The 22,988-nt window shown below is 52.5% G+C and overlaps 1 protein-coding gene and 1 long non-coding RNA gene across 2 annotated transcripts in view; both read right to left on the bottom strand.

The window, feature by feature from the left end:
* The window catches only part of ERGIC1 (endoplasmic reticulum-golgi intermediate compartment 1), an 83,114-nt gene extending 71,376 nt beyond the window's left edge, over positions 1 to 11,738 (bottom strand). The window contains exon 1 of the mRNA XM_081133934.1: positions 11,624 to 11,738. Within this exon, the coding sequence (XP_080990060.1) occupies positions 11,624 to 11,643 (20 nt within the window). The 5' untranslated portion in view covers positions 11,644 to 11,738. The remainder of the gene's footprint in view (positions 1 to 11,623) is intronic.
* A 4,685-nt stretch (positions 11,739 to 16,423) lies between these two features.
* On the bottom strand, positions 16,424 to 21,208 carry LOC308556400. Its single transcript, XR_013998700.1, has 3 exons — positions 20,795 to 21,208; positions 17,661 to 17,995; positions 16,424 to 17,068 (listed from the first exon to the last, which is right to left on the bottom strand). It is a non-coding gene; the product is annotated as an uncharacterized lncRNA (long non-coding RNA).
* Between the last annotated feature and the right edge of the window lie 1,780 nt (positions 21,209 to 22,988).

Genomic DNA, 22,988 nt, shown 5'->3' with positions numbered 1-22,988 from the left:
AGCCTGGATACCCTGGTGCTTTATTCTGTAACGAATAATTACCGTGCTAACAGATGCCAGGCACAGTCCTAAGGGCTTTACGGAGATGAGCTCAATTAATCCTCACGACAGTCCTGGGAGCCAGGCACTAGTTATTATTAGGCTTGATTTTCAATAAGGCAACCAGGGCCCAGAGGGGTAAAGCATCTTATCCAAAAATCCCACATTTAGGAAGTAGTGAAACTGACACTTGAACCCAGGACTGTTGAACACACTCAAAGCCCTTGCTTTGGCACAGTGCCACACAGCTTCTGCTGAGCACATCACCCGGGGGCTGCCATGCCCTAACTGTGTGCAAGTCCCTGGCTGGGGCTGCAGAAGACAGCCGAGTGTGACCTTATGCTGCCCATCGGGTAAGACAGGAAGGGAGAAAGGGAGGTGCATGGCACAGAGCCAGATGGGCACAGGAGGGGCAGCACAGTCTGGAGGGCTTCAGGAAAGCACGGTGCAGCTGAGAGAGCATCCCTCCTCAGCAAGAAAGGGAGGGCTTCTCAGGGGAGGTGATATTTGAGGCTGGCCACAGAGAGCGGGAGAGATTCCAGCTGGTGGAGATGGTGGGGAGATGTTGGCTCATCATCCAGAGCCAACAGCCACCTCCAGGATCCACAGGAATTAGTATGGACAGTCCCACCAACCTGTCTACCTAAGGGGCCTGAAAGCCTCTGGGACAGGTCTCTCACACACCTTCAAACCCTTCCCCGCACTGGTTCAGGCAGCATTTGGCAGGCCGCCCCCTGTATCAGTGGTTTTTCTCCCCACCTATAAACTGGCCTAGCGAAGTGGGCCACTGGGTGAAACATTTCTACTCCTTCCAAGCCTTCTCTCATGAAAGGCTCCTGTGGGCCTTGCTATCAACTCTTCTATTTTTTTGTCTTTTTTTTGTTTTATTTTGTTCTTTAAATATATTTTTATTGATTTTAGAGAGAGGAAGGAAGAGGGATAGAGAGAGAGAAACATCAGTGATGAGAGAGTCATTGATTGGCTGCCTCCTGCACAGCCCCCGCTGGGGATCGAGCCCACAACCCGGGCATGTGCCTAGGCCGGGAACTGAACCTCTATCTCCTGGATCATAGGTCGATGCAACCACTGAGCCATGCCGGCCAGGCTCAACTCTTCTTTTACAGGGCATGGGGTGCAATGGAAAAATTGGGTAGGGGTGTCAGGCCACTCAGAGCCGAGGGGATAGCCCCTCAGGAGTGACACTCAGTGCCCACCACAGTAGGTCCTGCACCAGCGGAGCAGAAAGAGGCAGTTAAGTCATGTGAAGCCCACAGGGACTATGGAAGCTGGCCAGTTTACAGGTGGGGTGAAGGTCCACCGATATGGGGGCAGCCTGCCAAAAGCTGCCTGAACCAGGTGCTGAAGGTCAACGCGGCCACTGAGGTCACATGGGTGCCAGGATGCACTGAGAAGGGCCCTCCACCCATAACCCAGCCTAACTATCAGGAAGCACCGGACAAACCCAGACCAGGGCACGTGCCACAGGATGCCTGGACAGTGCTGCCAAGGTCATGAGGAAGCTGGGGGCACACAACCAATGAAATGAGTGCAATGGGGCTGCTGGATCAAATCTCATCTATGGAAAACAGGTGAAATCCAAATAAAGTCTGGAGTTCAGTTAATGACAATAATAATGTAACAATGTCAGTTTCTTAGTTGTGGCTGACGTATGCGGTGAGCCACGGGGAAAAAGGGAGGGGGTATTGGTACTATCCTTCCAACTTTTCTGTAAATCTAAGTTTTCCCAAAATTAAAACTGTATTTAATTTTTTAAAGAGAGAGAGAGAGAGAAGCAAAATACCGAAACTAAAACAGAAGTCCCACAAAGTCGAGGGGGCAGGAGCTGTCTGTTTGCTCAATGCCATATCCCCAGCTTCTAGAGAAGTGCCTGGCACACAGAAGGCCCTCAATAAATATGTTCAATGAACAAAGGACTCCACCAGCACTGCCAGCTCCTGGCCTGTTGACAGGGGCTCCAAAGACGGGCAGAGAAAGGGCAGGATGGGCAGCCCCACCCGCTCCCCACAGGAAGGGCTGCACCCCTCTGCCCGCTCCCCAGCAGCAGCTTGGCAGTAAGCTCCTGCCCACAGACACGCAAACTAACCAGGCAATGGTCAACAAACTACAAACACAACTAGTAGATGGCAGTTGATATCGAGGGTGTTCGTGGAGTGGCCCCAAGAAAATCAAGGCGATAAGGCTCTGGGCACGAAGGTGCGGTTTATGAGAAAGCCGGCGCTGGCATCACAGTGAGCGCTCGAGTCTCAGCTGCGTCATCCGTGGTTTGCGTGACCTTGGGCCAAGTCCCGTCCCTCTCTCTGTGCTCAGCATCCTCATTACGTAAAGGGGAATAATACCTGGTTCCTATTTGATGTGAGGATGAACCAAGGGAGTCCTGGAGAGGCCTTTAGCCTGGCACTTGATAAATGGGCACTATTGGTGGGCACTGTTATAATCATGAAAGAGCCCTGGGAAGTCACCTGCAAGAGACACCCTGGAGGCTGAAGATGTTAAAAGATCTGGAGCAAGAGAGTGTCAGTGGGCTTTGGCCAAAGAGGAACATTAGGTCCAGTGGCACAGCTGGCAGTGCCATCCCAGTGCCATCGGGAGGGGAGCCCCCAGGCTGTCTCTGCCCAAACCTGTGGGTCCCTCACTCCTCTGTCTCCTGCCAGCCACAGGTCACTGTCAGCCCTCAGCAAGTTCTGGTTTGGCTTAGCATGATGTTCAACGAAAATGAAATTGGAAGCAGATGCCAATCATGCTCACATTCCTGAAAAGCTGGGGACTGTGCAGGACAACCAGCCACAGAGCCGGACTGGAGCTGCCCCTCCCTGCCCACCGAGGCACCTGCCTGGGCCCTGGGGCACCTGGATGTGCCACTGTTGGACCATTTTCTCTCTCACCAGATTAATGTCTTGTCTGGAGTCACCATGTGGGTGCCACATAGAGAGGGGAGTCCGGCTCTAACCTCCTCAGGGGTCCTCAGGTGATCATGTCACTGGCCTTGAAACCCAAGAGGCCCTGGTCCTACCATGTCTACTCACCAGAGGCCCCTCTGCTGAGGTCTCCCAGGTGAGGAGCACAGGCACATGCTGCCAGGCGAGGCCAGGAGAAGGCAAACACATTACCATTTTCTTTTCTTTTTCTTTTTTAAATATCTCTTTATTGATTTCAGAGAGAAGAAAGGAGAGGGAGAGAGATAGAAACATCAATGTTGAGAGAGTCATTGATTGAACCCGCAACCTGGGCATGTGCCCTGACTGGGAATCAAACCCCTATCGCCTGGATCCCAGGTCGACGCTCAACCGCTGAGCCACATGCGGCCGGGCCACATTACCATTTTCTAAGCACATATATCTGGCATCCACACGAGCCCATCTCATGTGGAATCACAGGAACCTAGCAAGGAAAGTATAAGCACCCACTTTGCAGATGAGGAAAACCGAAGCTTACAGAGTCAGTGTCCTCTCCAGGGTCCCATGGCTCGTCAACATGGGGAAAAGACTGGAATCCAAATAGACTGGCGAAATAAACACAACGTGAGGGTCCGTTCCAAGGGTGGCCGGGGTCGGGTCAGCCCACCACGTAGCACTTTCCCCTGAATACCTGGAGACGCTCTCTCCATATCAGGAATGTACTTGTGGACCCAGCAAAACGTCACAACAGCCCCAAATCACCAGTGGCCCACGAAGTTCTCCAGGGATATTTTGGTGAAATTCTGAATGTCAGCAGCTGTTGGTGGGGAGGGAAGGCCTAGTGGGAAAACCACAGAAATCAACAATGGCAAGGTGTGAGTGAGGCAGGACAGCCCCGTGCTGAAGCACCCCGGCTCAGGAATCACCAAGTTCAAGCCCCGATCCTGCACCCCCCAGCTGCATGCCCTGGGCCAGTCACTTCCCAGCTCTGAGCCTTGGCTCCCCGCTTTAAAATGAAATGAATAAAGGAAACAATTAACAGAGTGAAAACCTGTTATACATGAAACCCACATATCTGAAAAGGCTAACGTTAATATCCAAGATACATAAGAAACTCCTTCAACTCCACAGCCCAAAAAACAAAAAAACTAAAAACAACAGCAGCAAAACAATTAAAAACTGGGCAACGGGAAAGAAAATTGGTGCAGCCACCGTGGAAAACAGTACGCGGGTTCCTCAAAAGTTAAAAACAGAACTACCACCTGATCCCGGGATCCCAGGCCTGGGGATTTATCCGGAAGAACTGAACTCGGACCTGGAAGAGCAACGCGCACCCCAAGTTCACTGCGGCATTATCCAGGCGGCGCGGGAAGGAGCCAAGTGGCCGCGCACAGAGGCACGCGGGGAAGGCGTGACCAACATGTACACGGGAGTCACATTCAGCCATGAGAAGGGAATCCTTCCACGTCCAACACCACGGATAAGCCTGGAGGACACCATGCCGCGCGGCAAAGGACAGATATTACGTGGTATCACTTACAGGACGTCTCTAAAGTAGCCAAGCTGACAGGACAGAAAGTGGGACGGTGGGTGTCGGGCGCTGGGGGTGGCAACCGCGGGCTGTGCAGCTTCGGTCGGGGGGCGGGGGGGCCTGGAGAGCGGGCGCCTGGACTTAACACTGTGCTGTGCCCTGAACACGGGCTAAGAGGGGCGATCTTAAGTGTTCTTACTACAATTTTTTTAAAAACCCGAATCAATAGTGTGACTACAACGTGACAGCTTGAGAGTCTCTTGGGCTGTGGAAACTGTTCTATAGATTGAGGGGTGGTTACACGATATAAAGTCTTAAATTTCACAGATGAGCGCACCCCCGAAAAGGTCAATTTTACTGTAAGTTAATTTAAAAAATAAAATAAGTTCCTAGTAATCATATTTATCTCCTGGGGCCAGGGTGGCGTTTCAGCCCAATGACATGCCGGCACAATACGCCGCAAGCTGGGGAACCGTCAGGCATAACTAATAAGATCAGCTCGCCTCCTTTCCCTTCCTCCTCCAGAGATCCCAGCCCTGGGCCAAAATGTGACAGACAGAAGGTAACATCGTGAAGGGGCTGTCACACTAGTCCCCAGTGTTTCAGGGACCCATGACTAGACTTTAGTAACAGCCAGGCCTTCATCTCCAATAGGCTCTAACAGAACATTCAATCCATTTCTATCGGGTGCTGTGCCGCCCGCCAGGTTCAAGGGGGCGGATTACACTGTCAGGTGTGCACAGGTCCCCAGGGCCTTCTGATGTGCCCGAGGTGTGACCCAGCATCTCTGAGGGGCTATTTCCCTGCACTTAAAACTGCGATAATGATGCCCACTCAGCGGGTCAGGGGGGTTATGAAGCACTCTGCATATCCGCTCACTGTCAGCAGGACAGAGAACCAACCCCAAGCTCTTTCTGCCTCCCCCAAGGGTTGGCATTTTTAAAAACAAATACATAGTAGTGTTGAAGGTTCTGTCCCATCCTGTACTTTCCTACATATATACAACCAATGTAATTAGATCAAGAGACCTAAATGTTAAAGTTGACAACAGACAATTAGGCTAATTACCACTTCCTTAAAGGATCAATTAGGGCTGTTTCCCAAACCACATTCTGAGAAATCGTACCCAGCGCTCTATAAGCAACAGGCTGACTTAGACAATAAGTTTGGCAAAAGCTGGGCTGAACCAGTGACTCTGGTTCCTTCCATGCAGGACTTCTCAGAGCCTTTAGTAAGTCAGCACGTGCTGTGAATCTCTAAGCAGGGGACACAGTACAGAGGAGCACGGACTGGGAGATGCTAAGTCAAGTCAGTCACATGGAGCAGGGCTTCATCCCTACCATGCATCCCAATCACCTGGGAATCTCCACCGAGGTTCAGACTCATGGTGGCACTGAGGCTGCATTTCCAACAAGCTCCGGTGATGCTGCAGCTGCTGGTCTGGGGACCACACTTTCAAAAGCAAGGGTATCAATGGAAAGGTAAGCCCCTTAGTGGCCACTTGACTGGTGACTGGTGAGAAAAGTCACAGAGTAGGGAACTGGCTTGCCAAAAGTCACACAGGAGCGACTCCAATCCTTAGGCTCCCCTCCAAGGCCCAGCTTGCTATCGGTCCTCTGGGTTTAGGGCAATCTTCTCAGTCTCAGTTGTGCACTGAAATGACACGAGGAGCTTAAAAATAACATTGATGCCTGGGCCCTCGCCCTCAGATCCTACAGGGCATGGAGTGCAGCCTGAGTTTGGGGACTTTGAAAGCTCCTCCGTGGCTCCCTTACAGCCAGAGTTGAGGTTCAGTGATGCAGATACCAGGGAAGCCTCACACCAAATGCCCTCCTCACACCCTGCCTGCCCCGCCAATCAGTGCCTGAGGAAAACTGCCTGCAGCAACTCCAAAATAAAGCATGAGAGGATTACCAGATGGGGACTGAAACTCCACGAGACCGCAGCTGGCCAGAGCCCCGTCTCAAGATATTACGGTGTCACGGCCAGGAATCCAAACTGCCTCGGGAAAAGCGAGTTTCCGCCTCATTCGGTGTCCAGGTGTCCAGAAGAGCAGCTAAACACACGCTCTTCGCTCTCAGGCCCCAGGGGCTGAAGAGGGGAAGCCTGGACCGGCCAGAGTGAGATGCCCTAAGTTGGTGTGAGACCGCAGTGGGGGGTCTTAGAGACAATTTCAGAATCGGGTGTCAGCCCACATGAGGCTAGTGTAGGGAAAACAGGTTGATGACTTTAAGCTTCTTAATGAGCACTGTGAGGAAAAGGTTAGTGACAAAGTCAATGGAATCCAGTTAGAGGAGGTTTCAGATCTCTGGTGAGTAGTAGGGGGAAAGCTTCAGAGATGAGCCTACAGGTCACCAGCGGGGCTCTGGAGCCAGATGCCAGCGTTCCAATCCCTACCAGCGCCTTCTGCCCAACCCCGAGTTCCTTACCTCTGCACCTCAATGGGCTCATCTGTGAAAGGGGGAACAACAGTGTCTGCCTAACAGGGTTGTTGGGGATTAAATGAGTTGATACATGTAAAATCCTTACAATAGGGCCAGGCCCTAGTAAGTGCTCAATAAACCCCAAATACTGGCTTGATTTTTGCATAATTTTTCCTCTGGTCTAATTTTTATTAGATTAGATTTTTAAAGTCTATTTAAGATTTTTAAAACTTGTTATAAAGTTTGTGTTCGGTCAGCTTCCCCAAGTTTTTTCTGGAATGAGACAGGGCAGACATACAGACACTCGTGTCAGCTATAATGTGCTGAGTGTTAACGCTGCATTCGGAGCCCCTGTGGTGGCTGGGGCTTAGCTTGGTGTAGGGACTGAGGGGAGCTACAAGAGTCTGCAGGGGACCCTTGGGCAAGGCCGCATAGGGAGCTAAGGAATTCATACTTGACTCTCAGAGCTTGAAGGGTGAAACCAGGAAATGAAAACATCAGGTCAATTTTGGAAAACTCATTTGGGGTTCCTCCAGGGCTGGAGGGCTGGGGTCTCCAGGCGGGGAGGCCACTTGGAAGGCTCCAGTGAGAGGCACTGCAGCAGGGCTGGAGCTGTGGGTGTGTGACCTATGCAGTGACACAGGGTCCCATGCTCAGAAGGGTCCATGCTTAACTAATGCTTGGCCCTCACTGTCCTCAAATTCTCACTACTTTTCCAACTTGGGGTTCTGCTTTTATTTTGCACTCGGCCCCACAAATTATGTAGCCGGGCCTGCCTGGCTGAGACATCTCACTTGCCCCTATATCTGGGGAGTCAGTGAAGGTTATGATCCCCTTTAAAATGTAGAAACTGAGGCTCCAAGAAGGTAAGTCAACTGTCATAGGACAAAGCCAGTCAGTGCAGGGTAGAGGCATACCCCAGGTCTTGGGGATTCAATGTAGGGGGCCCCCATTGTGGGGGAGCCGGCCACCCCTGCCTCCGTGAAAGCTGTGCTCAGCTTCCCCTGGGCCTGGGCTGCAGAAACTGCCCGCATCACTAACCCCAGGCGGAGAGGGAGGCAGCAGGTGGTACTTGTCCCTGCCAGCAGGAACTGGGTCCGGTCTGGGCCAACGCCCCCGGATCTGGGTCACAAGCCCAGTTCCACACCTGCAGAGTTCAGCAGTTAATGAAACAATGCGACAGGAGCAAGGCAAACACAGTCATCTTTAAAGGCCCAGGATCCTTCCTCCTCCCCGCCCCTAGCAATTTAGAGCAAATTCTAGGAAAGAAGGTGGAAAATCACCCATCGCCGGGGGAAAGGAGAGTTAGCCATCAAATCCCACCAGGCCTCTGGCTTCCTGGAGGAGCATTTCCAAGGGGCCAGTGTGGCCCAGGCACTGCTCTAAGAGTCACCAACGAATAAAACATACAAATCTCCACCCTCCGGAGCTCGTGTTTCATGTGAGGGAGAAAGAGAAAAGCACAGTTATCGAGGGAATCAGACGGTTTAGGAAACACGGGTGCTTCAATGAGACAGCACAAGTAATGAAAATAGCGGCCAAAGGGTACTGGGAGCTTACTCCGCGTCTAAATGCTGTACACATTATCTCACTTAATCCTCAACACGTCCTCTCTACAGCTCTCATCCCCATTTCACAGACGAAAACACAGGAGGGAGCCGGGCGGGGCGTGGCTCAGCGGTTGAGCATCGACCTAGGACCCAGGAGATCGCGGTTCGATTCCCCGTCAGGACACATGCCCGGGTTTCAGGCTCGATCCCCAGTCGGGGGCATGCAGGAGGCAGCCGATCAATGACTCTTTCATCATTGATGTTTCTCTCTCTCTCCCTCTCCTTTCCTCTCTCTGAAATCAATAAAGATATATTAAAAACAACAACAAAATAGGAGGGAAGTTGTCCAAGACAGTAAGAAAACAAACAGTATTGAAAGGAAGGGGTGAAATCCTCCTGATTTTGTTTTAAGGAGAGCAAACGGAGCAGGAAGCCTGGTTTTCTCCCAGGCCTTGAATTTGGGGAGGGGGTCCAATCAGAGTATGCCCCTCTCCATTCCCCATGGCTCTTAAGAGATGTGACAGGGCTGTGGGGCCCTCCAAGCCTCCCTTTTCTCTCAGAGCTAAGGCTTTGGAGCTAACAGTCCAGAGTTCAAATACCAGCTCACCATGACCCTGGGGAAACGATCTCCCCTTCCTTTGGCTTAAAATGAGATTAAAAGTCCCTCTCACAGGTGACGGGGAAGAGATGTCAAGACCGCACCCCAGTGCCTGTACAGCCGTGAATGCCCACGCATACCCTCACTTCTGGGTGATGCCCGATGCCCGCCTCCCTTCTCCCCTCCAGTGCGGAGAGGGCAGGGCCACATGTCTCTGGGCTCTGTGCTTGGGGCACGTGGCAGAGGGCTGAGCAGGTGCAAACATGTGATGAATCAACACTGAAGAGGAGGAAGTTGTCCGGAATGGTGGAGCCTTCCTTAGAACCTGAGCCCTAGAGTTAAAAGATGTTTGTTTGTTTTAATCTTCACCTAGGATATTTTTCCATTGCTTTTCAGAGAGAGTAGAAGAGAGAGAGACACACATCAATGGGTTGCCTTCTGCACACGCCCTGACCAGGGCCTGGGATCAAGCCTGCAACCAAGGTACATGCCCTTGGCAGGAATCTAGCCCGGGACCCTTCAGTCCACAGGCCGACACTACCCACTGAGCCAAACCAGCCAGGGGTGAGTTAACAGATCTTAAAAACTGCAGGTTCCTGAACACGAAAGGCTCATCCTCCAAGGTGGGAATGTAAAGTGTTGAATCCACTTTCCCCATTAGGTGGTGAGCCCACACCCTCAAGGAATTGATTAAAGTGCTGCAGCAAGCTGGGACTACCATGGCCCTGGACGGTCCAAACCTCCATCTCACGGGGCCCCAGGTCAGGAGCTGTGCTTGACCTGAGACCCTGGCATATTCTTCAATCTAGCACCTGTGAGGTCCAGAGCAAGACCCTCAGACCTGGAACCTCAACTTTCTTAAGATGGGGGAATTAGGCACAGAGTGAAGGGATTAAATGACCAAAAGCAGTGCTTCCTCCAACGTAAAAAATCATTGAATCACAAGGGGATGGAGGAGGGGCAGGAATTATCAGCCTGGGTAAGGGGAGGCTTTGTGGAGCCAGGAATCCACGTGCCAACCACAGCTCTTACAGCCCAGATGTTAATGTCAGCATGAGGACTGCCCCTGAATTCCACTAGAGGGGCTTTCCTTGTTTGAAACTGCCCTATGTCTGCAAACATTTGTTTGAGGCCCTGGTGCCAGCTTCATGGAAGGGCCAGGAAGTTGGCAGATGCTTGCAAGATGGTATCGGTGCCCAGGACAGGCTAGAGTACCACGTCAGCCAGTACAAGAGGTCCAAGGCCAGCAAAGAACGTCTCCAGGCCTAACCTGCCATGCCAACCTGCCATGGGGGTCACTGCCAGGCTTTTCTTCCAGAGAAGGCTGTCACTTTACCCTGACTTCACTCATACCTGGAGGGAGGGACGCAGCAGTCACGGGGAAGAGTTCCCCCCTTTGAGGTGGGCACCAGAATCTATTTTGTGGACAAGGAAATGGGCTCATGGAGAAGTTTCTTGCCACTAACTCCCACTCCTGAGCTCTAAACCACATAGGCTCTGCGCTAAGAGCCTTTCATGCACTCAGTCCTCACAGGTGGGACTTTGTGTTTAGCCCCAATCCGCAGGTGATGACATGGAGATGCTGAGAGGGATCAGACACTTGCCCAGGTCATCCAGCTGAGCAGCAAAGAGGGGGTCTGCACCCAGAGCCTGATCCCTGACTTCTAGAATGTAGCCAGCTGCTCAGTGGAGGGGGCAGAGCCAGATTCTAATGTGGCTCCTGCCCACACCAAAGCTGTTTTCCTGGCAAGACCCCCATGGTGTGGCTGCCTCAGACCAGGGCATCCCCTGGGGCTCTACTTCCCAAGGGGGAGTCTGGTGGAGACCCCTTCCCAGGCGGGCTTCCCGAAGGCCTAGCCCAGTACAAGATGGACCATGAGGCAGCTGGACCCACAAAGGACCCATTGTGGTGCCTGCAGAAAGCCAAGGCCAGGCGCCCTGGGCCCTCTGCACAGCACTGCCCCAGGCCCCATGGCCTCCTCTCCTCCCCACGGCGCCCCTAACCCAGAGCGCAGGACCGGGACAGGCTGGGGGACAGCCTGAGCCTACGGTAACCCAAAACCCTCCAGCTGCCCCGCTGGCCAGGTGGGCTGCAGACCCTGCGGACCCCGGGGGGCTCATTCAAGGTGCCCAGGGCGCACCTGTCAGCTGGGGCGGGGTCCAGGAAAGGAGGCTCTGTAGAGGGAGGAAGGGGAAGGCGAGCGAGCTCCCATCTGGGGGGAGGGGGGCGCAAATCTGTGTCCCAGAATGGGGGGGCGGGGATGCGGGTTTGTGAAGTGTGAGGATCGACTGGGGGGCGGGCAGGCTGGAGAGGGGGCTGCACGGAGGGAAGAGGCGGGCGGCCCCAGGTGGGTGGCTTTGCCCCCAGTGGGGCGCTGCAAGAGGGGGTCCTCGGGGGCCCCGGCTGGCTTCGTGCGCGGCGGGCGCCCCGGGTCCCCCAGGGCCTGCAGCGGCGGGCACGGGGAGCGGGCCGCGCCTGCATGCCAGGCAGGAGGAGCCCGCGGCGTGCCCGGGCGGCCCCCGTGCCCGCGGAGGGGGCTGCCCGGCGGCCGGGGTCGCTCACTCACCTCCTGAAGTCAAAGGGCATCGTGCCGTCGCCGCCGCGGGTGGGAGCGCTGCAGGCCGGGCGGGCCGCGCCGCGTGGGTCCCAGCCGGCTGCCGACGCCTCCTCGGGCCGCCCCGCCCCCCGGCCGCCCCCCGCCCGGCGCCCGCCGCCCGCCGCCCGCCGCCGGGAAGTGACGCTCCGCGCAGCCCATTGGACGCCGCCGCCGGACGCCCCTTCCGCCGCTCGGTTAAAGGGGCCCGCGGGCCGGGCGGGGGGGGCAGGGGAGGGGAGGGGCGAGCCTTCGGGGGTCCTGGCCCTCGGAGGGGAAGGGAGCCCCCAAAGCCGCGCTCGTCCTTTCCAAGCCCCACCGCCCTTTCCTGCCCTCTCCCCCTCTCTCCTTCTCTGTGTGGCCTCGGGGAAACCCCTCTGCCTCTCTGAGCCTCTGCTGGTTGCAGCTGCAAATCAGATTCCTTGAGTTGTCACGATTACATGGAATGGTCCAGATTTGGGCCGTGCACAGCCTCCAGCTCTGACAAGGGCCTGACACTGCGTGAGAAGGGAGATCTGGCAGCCCTAGATTTGTACATTTTTACAAAAAGGCAATTCCCTGCTGTGCCCCTCTGGGACAGGCCCTTGGCGTCTCTGGGCCCCCCCCCCCCCGTTCCCGGTTTGCGCTGAGGACGCTGACACTTACTGGAGGTCTTTTTTCCTGGGGATCAAATGAGAACCTTGGGGAATGGCTTAGTGAGTGCCTGCGCCTAGGAAGGGTGCAGTTCCTGAAGCTGCTGTGGGTGGCCTGACCTGTCTCTGCTTTCATTCCAACCGTATTCAGGACGTGCAGGTTGTCTCGGAGGCAGATTGTGACCAGGCGTACGACTTGGCCCAGGAGACCTCCCTGAGCCTCAGTTTCCTTCTGTGAACTTCACAGGTCATCAGCATCTCCCTGGACTAGAGGAGATGATAGGAGAGGAAGCTCATTTTGAACTTCCCTGCTTTTGTTGTTGGCCCCGCGGCCAAGGTCACGGTGGTGGGGGCTTGAAAAATCCCAGGGGAGAAAGGTGGAGGTTAAGCTCTAAAAGAAGGGCCTGCAGGCGGTTTCTTTGTCTATAAATAGAGGGAAAGGGTAGTACCAGTTCCTCTGGGAGGATTCTGAATGCAGTTTCAGCAGGGGGTGGAGGGGTTAGGGGTGGCGGACCGGTGTAAGGTGGAGCTGTGAACCAAACTCTTCCCCCTGGAGCATACACTTGGCCTGATCAGTTGCCTCTCCTGCCCTCTGAACCTCTGGCGTTCTTTTTCATTCATTCATTCATTCATTCATTCATTCATTCACTCATTCAACAAGGGAGCAAGTATTCTTGGGAGTGAGGAAGAAATCTCAGTCCCAACTAGAAACCTGAGGGCAACAGAAAGGGTGAAAGGGCTTTGAGCAGCCACTGGGCCCAAAGGACTGTTTGCTGGCCCTTCACAGGAGTGAGTCTTGCCGTGGTGGGCATTTGATCACAAGTCTCCCTCCTTAAAACGTGGTCCACAGTCTGCTGGTGGTCCACAGGCCAGCTGCTGGGACATCACGGGGTAGATTCGCAGCCCCAGCTCAGACCTATTGAATCAGGTGTGCACTTCACATCATCTCCAAGAGATTCATTGGCACATTTAAGTTTGAGAGGCACTGTGATAAAGGACCTGGCTCCTGGAGGTGGGGGTTGCTGGGTGGGGTTGGGAGGGCTTTCGCATTTCCTGTTCCTTTTGCCTGGAGCTTCTCTGTCTTCCACCCTGCTATATGGGTAGAGAATGCACATGCCTCCCAATAACCACTCTCCCTTTCTTCATAACTGAAGAGCCCAGACTGGAGCCAAACTGCATGGGTTCACAGTCCAGCTTATCCACTAACTAACTTACTTTCCCTCTTTCATCTGGAAAATGGGAGCAATACTAGTACCTTTGTCATAGATCTGTTGTGAGGGTGAAATGTGTTGATGTACTTCTAGGGCTTTGGTCCGTGCCCTGTGCAGTGCAAGTGAAAGACGTGGTTGATTATAGTTGCTATTTTTGTATGATCTTGGAGCTCCCAATTTTTGGCTGGGTCTATGAGTGCTCAAGATGAAAGTTTCATTTCCCAGCTTCCCTTGCAGCTATGTGTGGCCATGTGACTAAGTTCTAGCCATCAATATGTAAGGGGAAGTGGCTTGTGGCAGCTTCTGGGATAGTATATTACCCTCTGTGTCCCTTTGTCCATCTGGATGCCCAAAAGTGCATGCCACCATCCTATACCATGTGGTGAAGGTCACACAGTGCAGAGAGAGCAACAAGAGAGAGGAGCCTGGGCCCCTGTCACTGAGTGGCACAGTACCTGTCTTCAAACTCATACTCAGACAACTAAGCAAGAGAGAAATAAACACCTATCTTGTTTGAGCTGCTGTTATTTTGGATTTTCAGACACTTACACCTGAACCAGGTGCCAGAACACCTGCCCAGCCTCAGCTCAAATACTATGTGGGGTATAGGCCAGGTGCCCCATTATGTGCTCAAATGGCACCCTGCAGTTTTCCTTGGGAGAACTTGTAGTTTGTGATAGATTATTGTGATTGGCTATTGTCTACCTCCTCACCTTGACTGCAAGCTCTCCAGGGAGGATGGATGTCTGTTTGCTGACTGTCGTATCCCAGCATCTGAGCAGAGCATGCATGTGGAGGGGGTGTAATGACTATGTATGGAGGGCTGGCTGGAGGCTTCCCAGGGAGACAGGTCGTCCAATGGGACAGAGAGGCTGGGGAGCGGGGCACATCGATGGGGATCTCTGTGGGGACTGTTGAGGTCTGTATGCAACCAGGCTGCAAGTCCTGATCGTCTGTCTGCCCAAAAGACAGCGGGAGATGGAACTAAGGAGCAAGTGAGAAAGCCCTGGATCTCTGTGACGAGGAAAGTGACTTAATTAAGGATTCTTTTTTTTTTTTTTTTAATTCTCACCTGAGGATATTTTTTCCATTGCTTTTCAGAGAGAGTGGAAGGGAAAGAGAGAAACATCGATGTGAGAGAGACACATCGATTGGTTGCCTCCTGCACAAGCCCTGACCAGGGCAGGGGATCGAACCTGCAACTTAGGCACATGCCCTTGTCCGGAATTGGGACCCTTCAGTCTGTGGGCCAGTGCTCTAACCACTGAGAAACACTGGCTAGGGCATAATTAAGGATTCTTAATCTTGTGGCACCCTGTGGTCTCCAGCCTCCTGATATTTCCATGCCCGTGTGGGATCACCTCCACAATGCATAGGGCTGACCTGGGGAACCAACAGGACATTGCAGAAATGACAGTGTATGACTCCTGAGGTCTAATCATAAAGGGCCTCACGGCTTCTGCTTAAACTCTCCCAACTCACTTGTCCTGAAGGAAGCCAGCTTCTGGGTCATAGAGATACTCAAGCATCATTATAGAGGGGGCCGTGTGGCAAAGCACTGCCCCAGCTATGCTGCTCCTGAATTCCTGACCCTCAGAAACGATGTGAGATAACAAATGTGGATTTTAAGCCACTAAATTGTGAATAATCAGTTATAGGGCAATAGGTAGTTTATACAGCCTCCATCTCCCAGCCAGTCTAGTGAAGCAGAAAACCAGCTGGGTGACCTGGACACATTGCTTAACTAGCTGGGTGTCTGAGTATGAAAGGAAGGACAATATTATCTCACCTGGCAGGTAGCCTCTAAAATCGCCACCCCAATACCCTCTCTTGGTATTCATACCCTTGTGTCATCCCCTTCTGAGAGTATAGGTTGGCCTCACTGACTCACTCCGAATGAACAGAGGATGGCGGAAGCGATGGCATGTGGCTCCTGAGACTACACATGAGCCCAGCTGGCGTGGCTGGGTGGGTGCGCACTGACCTAGGATCCAGGAGGTTACAGTTTGACTCCCGGTCAGGGCACATGCCCGGGTTGCAGGCTTGATCCTCGGCTGGGGGCGTGCAGGAGGCAGCCGGTCAATGACTGTCTCATCATTGATGTTTCTATCTCTCCCTCCCTTCCTCTCCCTGAAATCAATAAAGACTTTTTTTTTTAAAAAAAAAAGACTACATATGAAAAGATTGTGGCTCTGTCTTGGACACTCTCTCTGTCTCTCAAATCAATCACCCTGGGCAAGCCTGTGGCCGCGTTGTGAGGCAGCCCTCCCGAGAGGTCCATGTGAGCGAGCTTGCAAGTGCATCTTCTGAGGCCTGACAACAGCTGTTTGAATGAGCTTAGAAATGGATCCATCAGCCCAGTTCAGCCTTGAGGTGACTGTAGCCTCATGAGAAACCTTGACCCCAAGGCATCCGGCTGAGCCGCGTCTGGATACTGCGAGATAACAAATGTTTTAAGCCCCTAAATTTGGGGTCATTTGTTACATAGCAACAGAAACAAATACATGATCCTAAAAGCTTTCTGTGAAGATGAACTAACATGTACAGTGCCCAGCACATAGTAGGTGCTAATTAAATGCTTGCTGAATCAATCAATCAATCAATAATTAAATGTTCTATAGTGTAGAATGTTCCCTGGCTACAAATGCTCACTTCCCTTTACCCCATCCTGCAAACAAGTCACTGAAAGTTGTTTTAAGCAGAGGAATGGCCAGGTCAGATTTGTTTTTCTGTAATAGGAGACGGGTTTGTGTTCCATGGGTGTGGCTGGTTCCACTGTGGCCTGGATGAAGAGAGATTAAGAAATAATAATTCTTTGTTAGCTCAGAGAGGTCTTGAGGGTAACTTGAGCCTCACAGAAGGGAGGCCTCTGACCAAAAAAGTTTCCTTTCTTGTCTACTAAAGTCTCATGACCAACCAGAAGACATTTTCATTCATTCACTCATTTATTCATTCATTCAGTTATTCGCTGAACACCTCTCTATGACAGGTCCTCCGGATATAAAAATAAAACGACACATTTCTGTTTGTAAGAAGCAGAAGGCGGTAAGCAAAATGTGGTGCCATTAAAAACCAGGGGCAGGGGCATGTGTGGTTTTGTGTGGTCGGTGCAGTGGTAAGGGTAGCCCCAGAGGTGCTAGGGGGCCAGGAGGGGGACCCCGATTCTACCCACGGGATAAGTTGGTCTGAACTCTCTTAGCTGAAGGTGACAGAAATCATCTCAAATCAACACACACTGTCTCAGGCAAAAAAAAAGAGGAAAGTCCAGCAGTCGACTTGGGCTTCAGGCACAGTTGAATCCAGGCCCATCCACAGCTGTGTCAGGAATCTCTCTCCGTAACCCTAGGCTCGCCTTCTAGAGCCTGGAGTGGAATCAGCCCCATTCCACACACACACACACACACACACACACACACACACACACACACGGATTTAGACAGGAGGAGGGTGGTTTCCTAAAAAAGACAGGGCGACATTGCCAAAGATGGAGAGGATGTTGAAAGGCTAAATCATCAGGTATCTTCTACAGGGAATCAGGGAAGGCTTCCCAGAGGAGGAAGAGTGTGAGCTGAGACCTGAAAAGCAAGTAGGTATTAGTCAGGGGGAGAAAGGGCAGGCTGGGTGCCTTAGTTCTCAATTGCTTCATAAGAAATTACCCTAAACTTAAAACCCCTAAAAACACAATAGGACAGGGTTGAGAGAGCTCCTGGGTGGGTGAACATGTGGAGACGTGTTTCGATCCTGGCTCTTCCATTCTCCTGGTTGGGTGACCCTGCGCAAGTTACTGAACCACTCTATGCCTTGGTTTGATCACGACTAAACTGGGATTAGTGATGCTTATATCATATTAAATGACTTGATGTAGGTCCAGAGCTTAGCATGGAATTGGGCGCGCAGTATATGCTCAATTAAATGGCAGCTTGTCCACACCCTCCTGCTCTGGGAGAACACTAGCGAAGGTTAATGCGTAGGCGGGGGCGTTTGGTCCACACAGGAGGGGGCCTTGGTCTCAGAGAGCGGACCTCCGCCCTGCTTAGCATCTGGCATTTTGTCCAGACTTCCTAAGAGCTGTGAAGTTCATGAGTTTGGAGCCTCTCACCCAGACAGTGCCAACTTCTGTCGAGCAGCCAGCGTCACAGGCTGGGTGAGTCAGTGCCACCTGCTCACCTTGGTCTCTTTCCAACGGTGGCTCACCTGGGCCCACCCCCCGCTGCCTGGTGTGGCTCGGGGTTGGGCAGGGCCTGCACCCGGTCCCTCCGGAACGGGCTCTGCGGCTGCCCCTTCCCACGGCTCAGGCTCCACTTCCGCTCCTTGGCTGGACCTGGGGAGCTCGGTCAGGTCTCCCTGTGGCTTCAGCATGAGTGTGTGTCGGGGGCATGGGTGATGCCGTGTGTTGGCGGCACTGACATCCAGTGGCAGGTGGCTCTGTCCTCCTGGCTGATGACTGGGCTGCGCGTCCTCAGAGTGGGCGTGACTGGCTGGGTGTCAAACCCACCTTGACTCTGAGGAGGAAACAGAAAAGGGAGACCTGGGCGACTGTGGGTGTGATCCCTGTGTCACTGAGGTAAGTCCCTTCACTTCCCTGAGCCACAACCTCCTCCTCTGGAACTTGGTCACCTGCAGGGATGAGAGGTCATTCGCTCACTCACTCACTCATTCATTCATTTGTAAGTTGATGATACACCAGTGAACAGGACAGCAACTCCCTTCACATACAAGTGCTTAGCACCCCAGAAATAATGATAAATACAGATAAACCCAATAACAATATATCCCAGGTATCTCCGGCTAGAGCCACATGGCCCTAGGTGCCCGCAAATGAAGAAAGGCCAATGAAAACCTGGCTCTCTGTAACCCTAAGAACTGCAGCAAAGGTGAGGTCGAGGGTGTAAGAGAAAGCTCGGGGTCAGAGATCAGGATCCTGAGCCAAGCTCAGTGGATTCCTGTCTGAGTCACCTTGGGGATTGTCCCATTCCCCAAGGTAGCCTCAGTTTCCCCCTCTGCAAAATGGAGACGGTGCCCGCTTCACAGGGTGGTGGAAGGGTCAAGTGTTTATTCTGTGGTCTTATCTGAGGCCCCATGGCTTTGGACCTGGTTCTATCTGGATCTCATGTCCCACGCCCTCTGGTCTGGGGCCATATTGGTAACTTAGATCTGTCAGAAAGCTGTCCTTGCTCTGTGAGTTCATTCCATTCCATTTTTACTGTTGTTTCCCTCCTTTACAAAACAACATTTTCAGCAGACTCTAGACATGGCCTCCTATGGGACTTAAATTCAAGATCCTCACCGATTCCAGGAAGCGTTTAGGTGTCATGGACACAGACATCAGTACCCTCCTCCCCAGAAGAGTCGCCCCTCTCACCCTTCGTGTTTAGTCATCACAAGACCAACGCTCCCTCTGCCCTGCCCCTCCCCACATCATATGTTCAGCAAGAGCTTTAACCTGGCCTAAATTAGTTATTAAAACAGGATTAGCTTTCGTGAAACTTATATTTTTCTTTTGTTTTCATGAACTAATTATTCAACTAAAGCAATAGCTGTTATTTCAAGTGTAACATTAAAAAAGATCTTCAGATTGGAAATAGGGCCCACAATGGAGACCAGAGTCTCCCTTGTGCCCCCACCTCCAGCAAAGGTGACCGCCTGAAGGTTTTCTTCACTGGGTGGGCTTTTTGGTGGGCAGGATGACCCTGGCCTTTCTTTGGAAAGATGGTGGAGGCAGGCACCTCTCTGCGTTTCCAGCCAGGAGCCCTGAGGCAGGAGGGAGGAAGGAGAGTGGGTGCTTCCCGAGGAGTTGAGGATCCAACAGAAGACTAGAGGGGTGACCTTGGGATCAGGGGTCCAACAAAGACTTTTAACCCACTTCCCAGAGACCCACTAACCCTGTCAGAGAAGGCCTTCTACAAATATTTATTGAGTGACTACGATGGGCCAGAAATAACTCTGGCCCTGGACTGGGGTTGAATTAGGGCAGATTAGGAAATGGACCTGGAGAGACCCTGAATCTCACCGTGTTACCGAGTGCAAGGGACAGAACAATGAACGCCCACTCTCTGCCAAGGGCTTCTGTCTGGGTGTTTTGTTTTGTTTTTTAATTCTCCCCTGAGGATATATTTTCCATTGCTTTTCAGAGAGAGTGGGCGAGAGAGAGAAACATCAATGTGAAAGAGACACAGCGATCGGTTGCCTCCTGCATGAGCCCTGACCAGGGCAGGGGATCGAGCCCGCAACCGAGGTACGTGCCCTTGGCTGGAATCAAACCCAGGACCCTTCAGTCCACGGGCTGAAGCTCTAACCACTGAGCCAAACCAGCCAGGGCTGTCGGGTTATTTTAAAAGCAGTTTTGAAGTACACAAGTAGTCTAGGAATACATTTTCCGCATGAAAAAATGAAAACTTTACAGATTAGCCTAAATCCCACTCTGGTTTCTAGCTCCCACTCCCTTTCCTCCAGAAGCCAGTCCCATTTTCAAACCCGCATGATTCATTCCCATCTTTTGGTCTGCATGTTTCATGCATGTTTTGTTTGTATTTGTCTTGTGAGGTGAATAGTATCATATGTACTATTCTTCCACTTACTTCTGGGTGAGTAATGTCTCTGGGAGGTGAGCGCAGGCCTGTGCGAGGGTGCGAGGGTTGTGTGTGCGGTTTCCTTGGACGCTCCACTGCAGCTGAGCAGACGGAGGCCCAGGAACGTCGGGGACTCGGCACCAACTGGCCACCGCTGCTGAGCAGCGGGCAGGATGCAGACTTGGATTCCTCTCTCCAAGTCTGAATTGTTTCTGCCCTTTACCCTAATCTGCCTGTGGTTTGTGCCCTGTGTTTCCTTTGGCTTATGATATCATCAAACGCGCCATTTAAATGGCAGGTCGATCATAATGCAGGGCACAAAGTGGCCACCTCCCTTCCCTGTTAAAATACCCCCATGGCTCCCTTTACCCAAGCGACCAGGTCTCAGTCCCTCCACCCCGTAAGAAAAGATCTTCTAGACAGGGCTCCCTAGAACTTCTCCAGCCTCCCCTGGCCAGGCCCTGCTCATGGTCAAAGCTCCATCCAGTGTGTGTTTTCTGGGCAATTAACTCAATTCTGAGTCTCTACCTGGGGAGTGCGCCACATCCCACAGGTGAGGGGCTCAGGGCTGCAAGACTGTCCCTGCCCTCCACTTCCAGTGCCATTCTCAAGTCCTGGTTGTCACCTGCGGTTCTGAGTGGCTGGCTCTAAATGGGGAATTCCCGGGAACCCCTCCTCGGGTTCAGTCATTTGCTAGAGCGGCCCTCAGAACTCGGGAAGACATTTACTTACGTTTGTCAGTTTGTCATAGAGGATGTTCTAGAGGCTGAGGGACCAGATGAAGGAGTAGGAGGGACAGGTACGGGGAAGCGCGGGGCTTCGGGCCCTCTGTGGGCAGCCGCCATCCCGCATCTCCAGCGATCACCAGCCTGAAGCTCTCCAAACCCTGTCCCTTTGAGTTCTTACGGAGGCTTCAGCACCAGCCTGATTGATGAAATCACTGGCCGCTGGTGATTGATTGAAGGCAATCTCCAGCCCCTCCGCGCCCTGAAGGTGGGGGTGGGCTAAGTTCCAACCCTCCGGGCACCTGAGTGGTTCCCCTGGCGACCAGCCCCCACCCTAGGGGCCTCCCAAAAGTCATCTCATTGACATAAACTAGGGTGCAGCTAAAGACAGTGCTCTCATCGCTTAGAAGATTCCGAGGGCGTTAGAAGCTCTGTGCCAGAAACCAGAGGAAGACAGAGTGTATGTTTCTTATCACGAATCCCAGTGTCACACTCCAGAAAAGCCAAGCTGCTCAGCTGCCTCCTGCTCCAGGCTTCCTCCCCCTGGCCCCGGGGTGCCTCCTGCCTGGGGCCCTGCTCCCTGGGGCCCTGCTCCCTGGGGCCCTGCTCCCTGGGGCCCTGCTCCCGGTCCTCACTCTGCCTAATTCATCGCGGCTCAGCCCGGAGGACTTGGCCCACGGGCCCTCCCCTTTGGCTGTCCTGTCTCCAGGCCGAGGCCTCACTGGAGCATCTCTCACCCAGCTGCCATTATATCTGCCTCCTGCTCTTGAGGGCGAGCTCCCTGAAGTGAGGCCGTGTCTCCAGGCCCCAGACAAACCCTGCGCGCACGCGTGTGAACACAAAGAATGCTTCTTCCAGAGAGTTCTTCTCGAGCGGGGCATCGCCGTGATGACTGGGGAGGCATGAGGTCCACACCATGATAGCGCTGGAGAGAGAAGCCCAAGACCTCGGGCGTAAAGCGACCCAGGCAGCAACCACACTACCCAAGTGTGCTGGGCTGCTGGGCCATCACAACGCAAACATCTCCGAGTTCAACCAGCCCCCCGCTCCACCATGTCCTTCTGCTGCTTCTCTCTCACCTGGTCTTTAAGGCGGGTGAACGGTGCGAGCTGAGGATCTCATCTGAAATCAGTCCCACCAAGGCCTGGTTGAGCCCCGCGGCTTCATCCGCTTGGTTACGTCCCTTGTCTCGAAAGAGAATCAATAAAAAAAGAGAGAGAATCGAATCAAAGCCCTCTGCCCACTCTGGACACCGGCAGGGATTTCCTGAGCAGAGGGTCTAGGAGATGACACTTTGGAGGAACTGGTCCCCTCTTCAAGATGGCAGTTAAGAGTCTATCTCTTAATTAGCATTTTGTCTCAAAATTCCAGTGTTATTACTGGAATGAGGGGAAGCCCAAAGCTTTCACCCTTTCCTCTCACTTCCCTTTTCTCTGAACAAATTTCAGGGAAAATCTCTCTTCATTTCTTTTTTTCTTAATCTAATGTAATGCTCCTTTTTACTATTAAATTACAAAAGGCTATTTTAAAACAGAAAAAATCGAAAAAACTCCACTACTGAGACCCCATCTCATTTACAGTTCTTCCACCCTTTTTTCTACATAGCTTTTAAAAAAGTATGTGATGTATATACCACAAAGTGTATATAACATGTATGTATAATTTAAAGAATTATAGAGTGAAAACCCATGTATCCATCACCTAGCTTAAGAAAACAGACCATCACCAATACTTTAGAAGCTCCCACCGTCCTTCCCTCCCAACCTACCCAGAGGTAGCCATGATCTTGAATTTTGTGTGAGTCGTTCCTCTTGCGCTTAATAGTTTTACTATGTGTGTGTGTGTGTGTGTGTGGTGTGTATGTGTATTACCCCAAAACAACGTGATGTTTTTGGCCTTCCTATAATTGGAATGCATTACTTTGGACCTTGCCCTTCCGTCTACCGTGTCCGTGAGCCCCGTCTGCGTTGGCGTGTGCAGGCACCGGCCATTCATTTTCACCGCTCTGCAGCAGTCCAGGTGTGGGCGTGCTCTCCTCCGATGTATCCACCCATTCTTCTCTCATGGGCCTGTGGATGGCCTCCAGGATGTTTTTCATCTTTAAAACATTTTATTAAATGAGGTTATTAAAGATATATTTTACTGTGATAAAAATGCATAAACATAAAATTTACCATTTTAAGCATTTTTAAGCACACAGT

This window comes from Miniopterus schreibersii (genome assembly GCF_964146895.1).
Source record: "Miniopterus schreibersii genome assembly, chromosome: 4".
In the NCBI taxonomy this organism is placed as follows: domain Eukaryota; kingdom Metazoa; phylum Chordata; class Mammalia; order Chiroptera; family Miniopteridae; genus Miniopterus; species Miniopterus schreibersii.
Note: the sequence above shows the minus strand (reverse complement) of the source record. Positions and strands in the feature narration are given on the sequence as shown.